The sequence below is a fragment of the Ichthyophthirius multifiliis genome (genome assembly GCF_000220395.1).
Source record: "Ichthyophthirius multifiliis unplaced genomic scaffold scaff_1120509249830, whole genome shotgun sequence".
Taxonomy (NCBI): Eukaryota; Ciliophora; class Oligohymenophorea; order Hymenostomatida; genus Ichthyophthirius; species Ichthyophthirius multifiliis.
Window position 1 is genome coordinate 7,523 of NW_004087262.1, and position 11,629 is coordinate 19,151.

At 17.1% G+C, this 11,629-nt stretch overlaps 2 protein-coding genes across 2 annotated transcripts, besides 20 other annotated features; both read left to right on the forward strand. All coding sequences in view use genetic code 6, as the record gives it.

Moving 5' to 3' along the window:
• The first annotated feature begins 93 nt into the window (after nt 1-93).
• Nucleotides 94-128: a microsatellite.
• Nucleotides 129-380: 252 nt separating this feature from the next.
• Nucleotides 381-442: a microsatellite.
• Nucleotides 388-436: a microsatellite.
• Nucleotides 390-434: a microsatellite.
• Nucleotides 443-472: 30 nt separating the features above from the next.
• Nucleotides 473-545: a microsatellite.
• Nucleotides 546-549: 4 nt separating this feature from the next.
• Nucleotides 550-624: a microsatellite.
• Nucleotides 551-623: a microsatellite.
• A 1,987-nt stretch (nt 625-2,611) lies between the features above and the next one.
• Nucleotides 2,612-3,892, forward strand: IMG5_036500 (transmembrane amino acid transporter protein, putative; the record flags this gene model as incomplete). The annotated part of the gene is made up of 1 exon (XM_004038988.1): nt 2,612-3,892. One exon carries the CDS (start codon nt 2,612-2,614, stop codon nt 3,890-3,892), a length of 1,281 nt encoding a protein of 426 aa, XP_004039036.1.
• Nucleotides 3,893-4,107: 215 nt separating this feature from the next.
• Nucleotides 4,108-4,190: a microsatellite.
• Nucleotides 4,155-4,257: a microsatellite.
• Nucleotides 4,161-4,259: a microsatellite.
• A 128-nt stretch (nt 4,260-4,387) lies between these two features.
• Nucleotides 4,388-4,424: a microsatellite.
• A 325-nt stretch (nt 4,425-4,749) lies between these two features.
• Nucleotides 4,750-4,791: a microsatellite.
• Nucleotides 4,792-5,582: 791 nt separating this feature from the next.
• Nucleotides 5,583-5,764: a microsatellite.
• Nucleotides 5,765-8,369: 2,605 nt separating this feature from the next.
• Nucleotides 8,370-8,432: a microsatellite.
• A 146-nt stretch (nt 8,433-8,578) lies between these two features.
• Nucleotides 8,579-8,618: a microsatellite.
• Nucleotides 8,619-8,752: 134 nt separating this feature from the next.
• IMG5_036510 (hypothetical protein) lies at nt 8,753-11,439 on the forward strand (the record flags this gene model as incomplete). Its single annotated transcript, XM_004038989.1, has 7 exons — nt 8,753-9,128; nt 9,377-9,761; nt 10,223-10,680; nt 10,733-10,830; nt 10,881-10,947; nt 10,995-11,116; nt 11,224-11,439. The coding sequence occupies 7 exons, from the start codon at nt 8,753-8,755 to the stop codon at nt 11,437-11,439; spliced, it is 1,722 nt and encodes a 573-aa protein (XP_004039037.1).
• Nucleotides 10,144-10,205: a microsatellite.
• Nucleotides 11,103-11,192: a microsatellite.
• Nucleotides 11,121-11,214: a microsatellite.
• Nucleotides 11,133-11,189: a microsatellite.
• Nucleotides 11,400-11,443: a microsatellite.
• The last annotated feature ends 186 nt before the right edge of the window (nt 11,444-11,629 follow it).

Consider the following 11,629-nt stretch of genomic DNA (forward strand, 5'->3'; position numbering starts at 1 on the left):
TTTATATTTCTTATATAAAATATTTTGCCAAAATAATATTTATTTCGAATAAAAATAAATAAATTCTTTAATATATATAGAGATAAATCAATTTATATTTATATATATATATATATATATATATATATTTAAAATTATTATAATAATTAAAATTCAAATAATTACAAAAAAATAAAAAAAATATAAATTAATTATTTTATATTTAATACTTTATATATAAAAAAATATATTATAAATTATAATATTTTTAAGTGCCATAATTAAAAATATTAAGAAAATAAAATTATTATTATAAAAAAAAAATTTCATAAATACATGTAGATTTTATATTTATCATAAAAAATAAATTGAAAAATTTATATATTATATTTACAAAATAATAATATAAAAAAATTATTTAATAAAAATATGTAATAAAATATTATTTAATAAAAAAAATTATATTATATAATACTTAACAAAAATATAATATAAAAAAATTAATAAATGAAACTATAATAAAAAAAAAAATAAAAAAGAAAGTTTTAATAAATAAAAATTTAATATTTAAATATATATATATATATATATATAATATATATATATATAATATATAATATATAATATATAATATATAATATATAAAAAAAATTAGCATAAACTCATAAACTTTATAATATGTTTATCAATGCATCTTAATTAATATTATTATCTCCTGTTAGCATACTAATAATCTTTCCAATATCTTATTAATCTCCGTCTTAATTTTATTTTAAATTATTATAATCTTACTAAATTTTAATAGTATCTTTTTCCCTTTCAAAATATATTTTTTAAATAAACTCATTAATAGCTTAATCTACAATTTATTTTTATTCAAATTCCTTAATTATATTTAAATTAATTAAATAATCTATTCCTTTAACATCTTCATTATTATTTTTCTTGACCATTGCTAGGCTTTATTTGATTCTATTTTAAAAGAATATCTAATTATTTTAATCACTTTCCCTTTTAATAAACTCTTCTAGTATTAATTTATAAATAATACTCACATAGATACAAAAAGGCTTTTTTTAATCTAATTAATTCTATTTCTAGAGTAAAATCATAAGCCTATTTACTAATTTTCTTAAGTCTAAAATTGCCGAATAATAAAAAATCACATGTACACTATCTGAGTCTAGAATATCCCGGAATTCTTATAAAATTAACTCACATAATGTTTTTGCCTTTTATTATTTTTATAAATCATTATTTATATTTTTTTAATTCAGACTCACTTTTTCTATACAAATTTCCTTTTTTTCGATTTTATCCTTTTCTATATTACTATTATTTGTAAAAACCTTATTTATTATTTTTATTTAGTTCATTTCTTATATACTCTCAGATTCATTAGTGTTAAAAATTAAATTCACGACCTAAAACTTCCTTAAACTGATCTAAATATCACATTTTTCAGGATATAGATTGCGAAAGTTCCCCACCAAAAGCCCATTTAGTCTATTTTTTACTCTCTAATATAAATTCGGCTTCTCATAAAACGGATCTTGCGAAGTAACGAATATATTCTCAACATCTTTATTAAAAAAAGACGTTAAACAATTCGGAGATTTAATTTTTTTCTGAAAACTAGTCTAAACTAGTATATTTTTTTCCAATACTTCAAAAAGCTATTCCTCGATATCTTTAAAAAATACCTAACTGGACGGCGTAAGCTAATGTTTTACATTTTCCTATAAAAATTCGAGTGTATTCTTACATGAAAACAGTAATATTTCTTATGAAAATTCATCTAAAATTTAAGAAAGGAATTTGTGCTTATTTTCATCTTCAATTAATTGAATAAAATCACTTTCATATTTTCCCTTTAGAGTTTATTTAATTTAATTTAAAAGTACAGTCTACCTTTAAATTATTAAACTGAAAAAAATAAACTAAACAGTCTAATTTATCAATTATTGCCATATTTTTAATTTTTCGTCATTTAAAAGGCTTTTTTATGTCCTTAATTAATTTATCATTTCCTATATTTAAAAATTCATTAAAAAAGGAGTTTCTTGACTCTATTTAAATTCACTAATATCGAATATACTCAAATATTTGTATAAATTTTATTAATTTTATCTTAAAAACTACTCATGTTGGCTGTTTTTTTATAATCTCTCCATTACTTTCTATTAGATTTTCAAAAATATCTTTTCATAAGGTAATTTATGCTTGTTTTTCCATAAACTGTACATAATTATAAATAAAACTGCTAATAGAGTCTTTTTTTTGTGGTTTTTTAGTATCTTTATTAATGTCTATAAATAGTTATTTTAAGCTTAGTTCATATTTATATATATATATATAATTAATATTAAAAAATAAAGGAAAAAAAAAAAAAAATATTATAAGATATTAATTTATTATATATATATATATATATATTTAACAAATAAAAAATAAACATATATATATGAAACAAATATTTCATATATATTTTATTTTAGTAAATATACTACTCGGTTCTGGTCCTATATTTGTACCTCCATTATTCTAAAGTGCCGGTATTTTTTTAGGTCTTTTTTTTATTTTTTTAATAGCTTTTATAAGCCTAATATCTTCCGAATATATAATTGAGTCTATGTCTTTAATAAACGCAATCGAAAAACTCAAATGTCAAAAAAAAGAAGAATAATCTATTAAAATTTCATCTTTTAATAAAGACACAAATTAACTAAAATAAGATGAACAAATATTAAAAATTCAATAAAATAAAAATGAAGATGATATTAATTTTACATAAATTGACGAAGAAAATATCTACAAAATTTAACATTTTTATGAATATTCGACTCTAGGTTTACTTATATTCGGAAAAACAGCAAACATATTTATTTCAATTACATTAATATGTAATATAATAGGTAGTCTAACCACTAAATCTATTACTATAGGTTCCATTTTATCTAATACATTCTATTTTATTCCTTTATTAGATAATAGTAATACTTGGATTTGTATATTTTTCTTCACATCCTTACTATTTTCCTTTAAAAATGTCTAAAATACACATAAATTATAAATAATAATCGTAATAATCCGTATAATTACCATTTTAGCTTTAATTATAGGTTCTTTCTTGATATATTTTTTCTAAAAAAATCCTAAAATTACTTATAATATGAAGTTAGCTGATTTTGAGAATTTCGGTAGTTTTTTTAATAATATGTAATACGGTATGTTTATGCATTAATTCCTACCTTTGGTTGTTTCTAAAGCTTAAAATTAAAATAATATATCTACATTGATTTTTTATACTATTTTTTCAGGAATTTGTATTTTTATAACTCTCTGTTTTTCCTCGTTTTTGGCTTTTGGTGAATGTATAAATATATAATATTTACAAAATCATAATAATGATATTTGTGAAAAAATACACAATTTTCATTATTATAGTAATTTCTTTTAATATAGACAACCTATAGTATTTTATATGAGTAGTTTTTATGCTTTTTTGAATGTTTCTTCTTTTCCAATCTAAATAATAGTCCTTAGAAATAATCTCATTTAAATAATTAAATATAATATTAATATGTAGTTCAATATAAGCAAATATTAATCATATTTTATAACTGTTTTTATTAGTTCACCGGTCTTAGCTTTTGCTCTTTTAACAAATAATATTTAATTAGTCTTAGATTATACAAGTGGGATTTTTGGGAGCTTTATAATGATTATTTATCCATGTTTATTTGTTATAAAAAGTAGAAAAATGGCTTATTTAAATAATGGAATAGATTATTAATTAAACTTTCTAAAAAGTAGATGCTCAAATTAATTAATTCCATATTTATTAATTATAATAGGAGTATTTTTTATATCATATACATTATTTATTAAGTGTAATATATATTTTAAATGAAAAAATTATAAAAATAAATTTATTATATATATAATATATATTTCAATGAAATTTACAACAAAAGATATATCAATTTATTAAATTTTTAAATAAAAAAAATGAAGAATTGTATCAATATTCATTTATTAATAAAAAATAATTATTTAAAAGAATCACTATCAAGCATATATTAATGAATTTCTTTTTATTTATTTAAGCATATAGCTTTTTATAAAATAAAAAAATATAATAGAATAGAGATAAATAAATGTGATAAATATACATAAAAATATATAATAAAAATATATATATATATATATATATGTAGATAAATAATAATATATAAACAAATATAATATATATTTATAAATATTTATATAATAATATAAAATATAATAATAAGTGATTAATAATTTTTATTCATAAATATATATATATAATATTATATACTAATGCAATTTTAAAATTATTCGTCTGATAGTTTTTTTTTTTTATCACATTAATAAAAACAACTTTTATTTATTTATAAAATATATATTTATTTATAATATATTTATATTACAATTCAGTTTCTTATATTTTTTCTTAATTTGTTTATTTCGAAACATTATAAATAATTCTTTTACTAAATTAAGGTTTCATAAACAATAAACTATTTTCTTATACTATATCATTTTATTATTTTAAATTAAAAACTGGATGAACTGTCATTATTTTTTATTTTAAATAATGATTAATTTAATGTATGTTTTTTTAATATAAAAATTATATTTAGTTTCTAATAAATAAAAATTATTATATATTTTATTATTTAATATATTTTGATTAATAAACTTTTAAAAAAAAATTATTTATTTTAAAAAAAAAATATATTTAAAATATATATATATATATATATATATATATATATATATATATATTTAAATATCTAAATAATTTTTAATTTTTTATTTTTTTGTATTTTTGTTTCAATATTAAAAACTTAAATAAACATAAGAAAAATAATAAATAATAATGGATTATTTTTAACAATAATAATATATTGAATAAGAATAATATTAATACTTTATATAAAAATCTCCTTTAAATTAATAAAAAAATAACTAATTAAATAATACATAGACAGTAAATTTATCTTTATTTTCTAATAATGATGACTAAGATTAATCTTAATTAAAATTAGAAAAAAATCATTAATTATAAGATTAAATTGAAATTATTAAACTATCAAAAGCATCTAAGCCTATCAGAATAATTAATTCAGCCAAAAACAATAATTTTTTTATCGAAACAAATAAATAAAATACTCAGTAAATATAAACTAATAATATAACATATACAAAATTTCAAATATAGCCTCCTAAATCATTAAATACTAAGAAACTTTAACAAAAAACTCATAATAACTTAGAAAATCTTTTTATAAATCAAGAGAATATATAAAACCAATAAAATTTACAAGAAAATATATAAAACAATTAACAAAACTTATAATAGAACTAAGAAATATTGTAGAAAAGCCCATAAAATATATAAAAAGATGAACAAAACGAATAAAATAATTAAGAAAATTTACATAAATCAATAGAAAAAAATTACAAAAGTGAAGAAATATATTTCTAGGCAGACATAATCCTAAATAATTAGCCATTTTCATTTGCGGAAGGTCTAAAAAATTTATCAAAAAAAGTAAATTTGCGAACAAATCAATTATAATATTAACAATAACATAATATAATATATTAATAGCAATAACTAAATACAATATAATAGTAACAATAACTAAATACGATATAGTAATAACAATAACTAAATACAACATAATAATAACAATAACTAAATACAATATAATAATAACAATAACTAAATACAACATAGTAATAACAATAACTATTATAATTTAATAACCTATAATAATAATAATCCCCGAAATCCTAAAAAACCGAACAGAAGCTAACTTAAAAACAAATTCCAGAACCGAAAACAGCCAACGAAATCTCAAAAAAGAAACAACGAACAATTTTCAAAATAAAGCTTTAAAAATAAAAAACATTCTCCTTTAACTCCCAAGACGACTATATAAAACGCGCCCTGATAAACCTTGGTTATAAAGAAAACCAATATAAACCATCCCTTGATTTCGATATAAAATGGACCTATATTGACACACCTGACGACTATAAATTTCTCCAAGAAAGTCAATTTTTTAACCATTTTAAAAATAATACTGAACTAACGCATAAAGGTCGTCTTACCTATAATTTAAAATATAATAATAATACTGAAAATATAGAAAACAGATACTTCTACCCATAATGCTTTGATTTAGGTAATGAAAATGAAAGACAGGAGTTTATTTAGGCTTTTAATTTCCAAAACTTGATAATTTTACTAAAAAATCACGTTTAGTACTTCAAATCTAAAAACCCATAATTAATACACTAACTTAAGTCGAAAATATAAAAAAATACATTAAAATAATCATTCTTAAAACAAAAACTTAAAAAAAACACTATTTTTGACCTAGAAACATAATATAATCCTAATTTTCTTGTAAATACAACTATTTTATATGAAATCCTTTAAATATTACCCAAAAATCGACTTTAAAATATATAAATCCCACCTAATCTTCAATTTTAAATCCTCGAATATCTAAAAATCCCTTTGCCTTATGAAACTTAAAATTTCGAGTAATAAAAACATTAAATTTTATTCACAAAAGAATACTGGTAGACTCCTTCTGAAAAACTAATATACAAAATCTATAAAAAGTTGGACTTTTTTAAAAAAAGAGACCCCCTATTAAAATCTTCAGGCTATAAAAATATATGGATAATAAAGCCTTCTGGAAATTCAAGAGGTTAAGGTATTTTCTTATTAAATAATATGGAAGAAATAATAAATACTGGTTTAAAACTTTAAGCCAGAATTGCCTAAAAATATATCGAAAAACCCCTTATTTTTAATAACAATCTTTTTTTGAACGGAAAGAAATTCGACATCAGATAATGGGTATTAGTCACTAGTTTTAAACCTCTAAAAATTTATTTTTTTTCAAGTTTTTATTTAAGAATTTGCTCTAGAAAATATCAATTAGAAAATCTCAAAAATTTATAAGGACATTTAACTAATTTTGCAATTTTTAAGCTTCTTTAGAATTCAAAAAAAGACTAAAATAGTGTTTTGTAAGCTGATGTATTTCAAAAAATACTACTTGAGGAAAAAAAAGTTGATTTTTAGGAATTTTTAAGGCCTTAAATTGTTAATTTAGTTATCCAAGTGGTCAAATAGAGTAGTAAAAACATTGTTTAGAGAAAAAATTCCTTCGAATTGTATGGTTTTGATATTCTTATTGACTAATATCTACAACCATGGCTTCTAGAAGTTAATTTGAGTCCTGCTTGTACAGAAAGAACTCCTTTTTTAACTTAAATGGTTGATAATATGGCCTAGAAAATGTTCTAAATAGTACTAGGAGGATCTGAATTGGGAAATATAGAGGGATTTTAGGATAAAGAAGAGTATTATTGGGAATTAGTGTATTCGGAAAATGATAATTGCTTGGGTGTTTAGGGATAAAAGTTAGATATTTAAAAGGAAATGTTAATTGAGAGAAGTTATGTATTTTGGGAAAAAACAATTGTAGTTTAGAAATTTTTGCGTTGTTTTTTGGCGAAAAAAAGGTTAAATTTTTAAAGGAAGAAAAGATGAGAAAAATATTAAGGAAATTTTTAAGGAAAAAAATACAAAAAATACGTTTTTTTAAAAAAATAAAAATAAAAAATTGCTTAAAAATTTAATGTTTTTTCAGGATGAAAATTTGTATGAAAAAATTACTTTTTTTGAAAAAAATAAAAAATTGTAAAAAAATTATAAAGGCCTTCCTTTTATGGAAAATGAAAAAAAATCTTAAAAAAAATTACTTTTTATCAAAAATAATTCGGATCTAAAAATTTTTAAGAATGAGGATAAGCCAAAAATACCTTATTATTTTAAAAAATAATACTAAAGTCTAATTTTTATTTAGAAATTTTTTTAAAAAAGACTTTTTTAATAAAATATCAAAATAATAATTCTATAAAAAAATTAAAAAAAAATTACTTTTAATATTTTGAAACTATTAAAAATAAAAAATAAAAAGCAATTTTAATTTAAAAAAATTTCAGAAGATTTTCAGCTATTAAAAAATACTACAAATTAAAAATAACTCATTTAATAGTATTTATTAATAACAATTACATTTAAAAAAAAATGATTGTTATGGCTATATAAATAGCTAAGAAAATAAATTTACCAAAAATTGTTAAAAAAATATATAATTATAAAAAAATTAATGAATATTTCGAAAAAATAAAATAAATAACTAAATTAAGAAATTGGTCTGCTATTATTATATAAGGAATTCTTAAAATTAAAAAATCAAAAAGAATGTTAAAAAGATATAGAAGATTAAAACTTTTAATAAAAATATAAGTAATTAAAAATTAATTATAGCTATATAAATATATATATATATATATTTATATATATACATATTTATATATATTTTTATATATATTTAGAGTTTTATTCGAATGGTTTTATAAAGAAACTAATTTAGAAAATATTATATTTAAAAATTATCTGCAATTAAGATATATAAATTTTTAAAAATTTGTGTTATGAAAAGTAAATTAAAATAATTTTATACTAAGTCAATTTAAAAAAATAATTACAATTTTGTTAAAATAAATACATTTGTTAACTGTAATCAAACTTAATAAAAATTTATTAAGACATTTTCCCATGGATAATAAAAAAATCTCCAAAAGACTAATTAAAATAGAAATTAATTATTAATGGAAATAAATAGTTTATTTGATAATTATATTAAAGATAATGATAATCAATAATAAAATATTAAAAAATCACATAAACTATTATATAAGAAAACTAAATCTAAATATTTTTGAAAATAAATACTTTATTTTATGTTAAATATAGACTATTATTATATATATTTTTTTAAAAAAAAGAAAAAAAATAACTAAGTTTTATATATTTTTTTTTAAAAAAAAATAAAAATAAAAATAATAAATTATATTTTTTTTAAAAAAAAAAAAATTAAAATAAAAATATTTAAAAAATAAAAAAAACATAAAATTATATATAATTAATAAAATATTTATAAAAATGTCTTCCTAAATAGAAGAAAGTTTAGATAAATATTACGATGAAGAATACGAATAAGACATAAAAGAAGAAAGTGACAAAAGTATAAAAGAACTTAAAAAAAAACTCGAGAAAATACCTAAAAACTATCCTACAGATAATATATAATCTTAAAACTCTGAAAAATAATATTCTTAAGAAAAATTCGAAATAAACTCAAATTCTTAAATAAGTAGTTTTTCTTTAAAAAAAGAAGTAGAAGAAGAAGATAATAAGCTATATACTATAAATGAAAATTAAAAAAAACAAATATAACATAACATTAATAAATTGAATTAAAAAAAAGAAAAGAAAATCAAAAAATTTAATAAAGACTATAAAATAAATAACCAAAACTACCCAATGTAAATTTGAAAATATTTCATAAAAATGATGAATAAAAAAAAAATATTTAAAAAGAAAAAAAATAAAATTAACCAAAAATTCCTTTAAAAAAAAACATTATTAAAAATGAACTTAAAGGAGAGATTTTTGATTCCGAAAATTTAGAAAAAGGAGATTAGGCTATTTAGGAAAACCAAGAAGATTTAGAATTAAAAGAAAAAGAAAGAAAAAGGAAAATTTTAATAGAATAAAAGCAAAAAAGGAAACAAAATTACGATACATAGGATTAAAAAGTACAATTAATACTAGAAAATCACGAGAAAAAATAAAAGGAATTATAAGATAAAGAAGAGTAATATTATCTGAGGGAAGCTATGGAAAAAATACAATAAAAATAAATAAAATAAAATCTCAAATTCGAAAAAGAAGAATCTAATTGGAAAAATATTTTAGAAAAACAAGAAAAAGAAGAAGAATAAAAAAACGAAGACATTAAAAAAAAATAAAAAATATTATAAGAAGATATAGAAAAATAAAGAATAAATATAAAAAAAATAAATTAAATGATAAATTTAACCAGAAATATGAAAAAACAGAAAAAATTGGGATTATAGAATAGGAAAAAACCAAAAAACAACAAATGAAGTATCTAAAATAGAAAAAGAAAAAGAAGAAATATCTAGAGAAAATTAATTCATTTTAGAATAAAAATAAAGAGAACAAAAGAAGTAATGTATATATATATATGTATTATATATAAAATTATATATATAAATATATATATATATTTATATATTTTATTTATTTAATCAGATTTTAAGGATAATTAGAGATTGAAAAATAATTATAAAAACATGCTTAAAATTTTATATAAGAAGGATAAAATAATTTATAAAAAGAAAATAAAGCTTTAAATAATATTGATAAAATATTATAAGAAAAAAGTAAAAAATAAAAGGAAAAAAACTTATAATATGAGGAAAATTTAAAAGAAAGAAATGAATAAGACGCTTAGTAAATAAAAACATTAAAAGTTTAATTAAAATATTTAAACTAAGAAAATTTAAAAATTAAATAAACTCTTTAAAAGCTAAAATAAAATAAAGAATTATGTTTGTAATAAATTTAATAATTAAAAATTAAAGATAATGTAGTTGATTTAGGAAATAATAAATTCACTTCCTTTGGTCTTGTACCTGAAGTAAGAAATTAAAAACCAAATTAATATAATATTGATACAATCGTTGATTAAGAGGAATCTTCATATTAAGGTTTGTTTATTTATATTTATAAATTTTTAAAATTTATATTTATATATTTAAGAAAAGTTAAATGATTAAGAGAAAAATATAATTACAGAACCTACTGTTGTAGAGCTTATTGTAAACAAAATAACTTTATAAGGTTTACAATTAGTTGATGTACTATTTACATAAATATTTAATATTTACATTATAATTTTACTAAAAAGGTTTTTTAATTATTAGATTTCAATGGAGATGGTATATTAAGTATAAATGAAATAACTGATAATATTTGTAAAGAATCTTATAAAAATTAAAATAAAAAAATATATAAAAAATAGAAAAACTTTAATTAGAATTAACTGATGAAGAAATAAAAGAAATGATAAAAATAATTGATTCAAACAATGATGGAGTTATAAGCGAATATGAATTTGTTAAAAATCTAGAAAATTAATATGAAGTATTATATATATAAAATAAAAATATAATTATGTATATATAAAAATATAATTATTTATATATGAAAATATAATATATATAAAAATATATATATATATATTTATCAAGTAATAAAAAGAATACTAAAAAATAATGGGTGAATTAAAAAATATATCAAATCCAATAGTTTTATAGGAGAGAATTTTAGATTTAGATTCACGCTTAAAATATTGTTAAAAAATATAAATTTAAGAATAAAAAGAAAATATAAAAAAATAACCTGAAATTGATAAATATTTAAATTAATTAAAAGAAATAGAAGAAAAATATTAAAAAAATAAATGAAAAAGCAATAAAAAAATTATTTTGAAATTTCTGAATAATTAAAACTAGAATTAAAATGTATAGAATCAGAAAAAGAAAAACTATAACTAATATAAACAGATAGAATAGAGTAAATAAATGAAAATATTAATAAATTAACATCAGAATTAATGAATTAAAGTGAATTAGTTTTAAAACAAAAAGTAAAAAA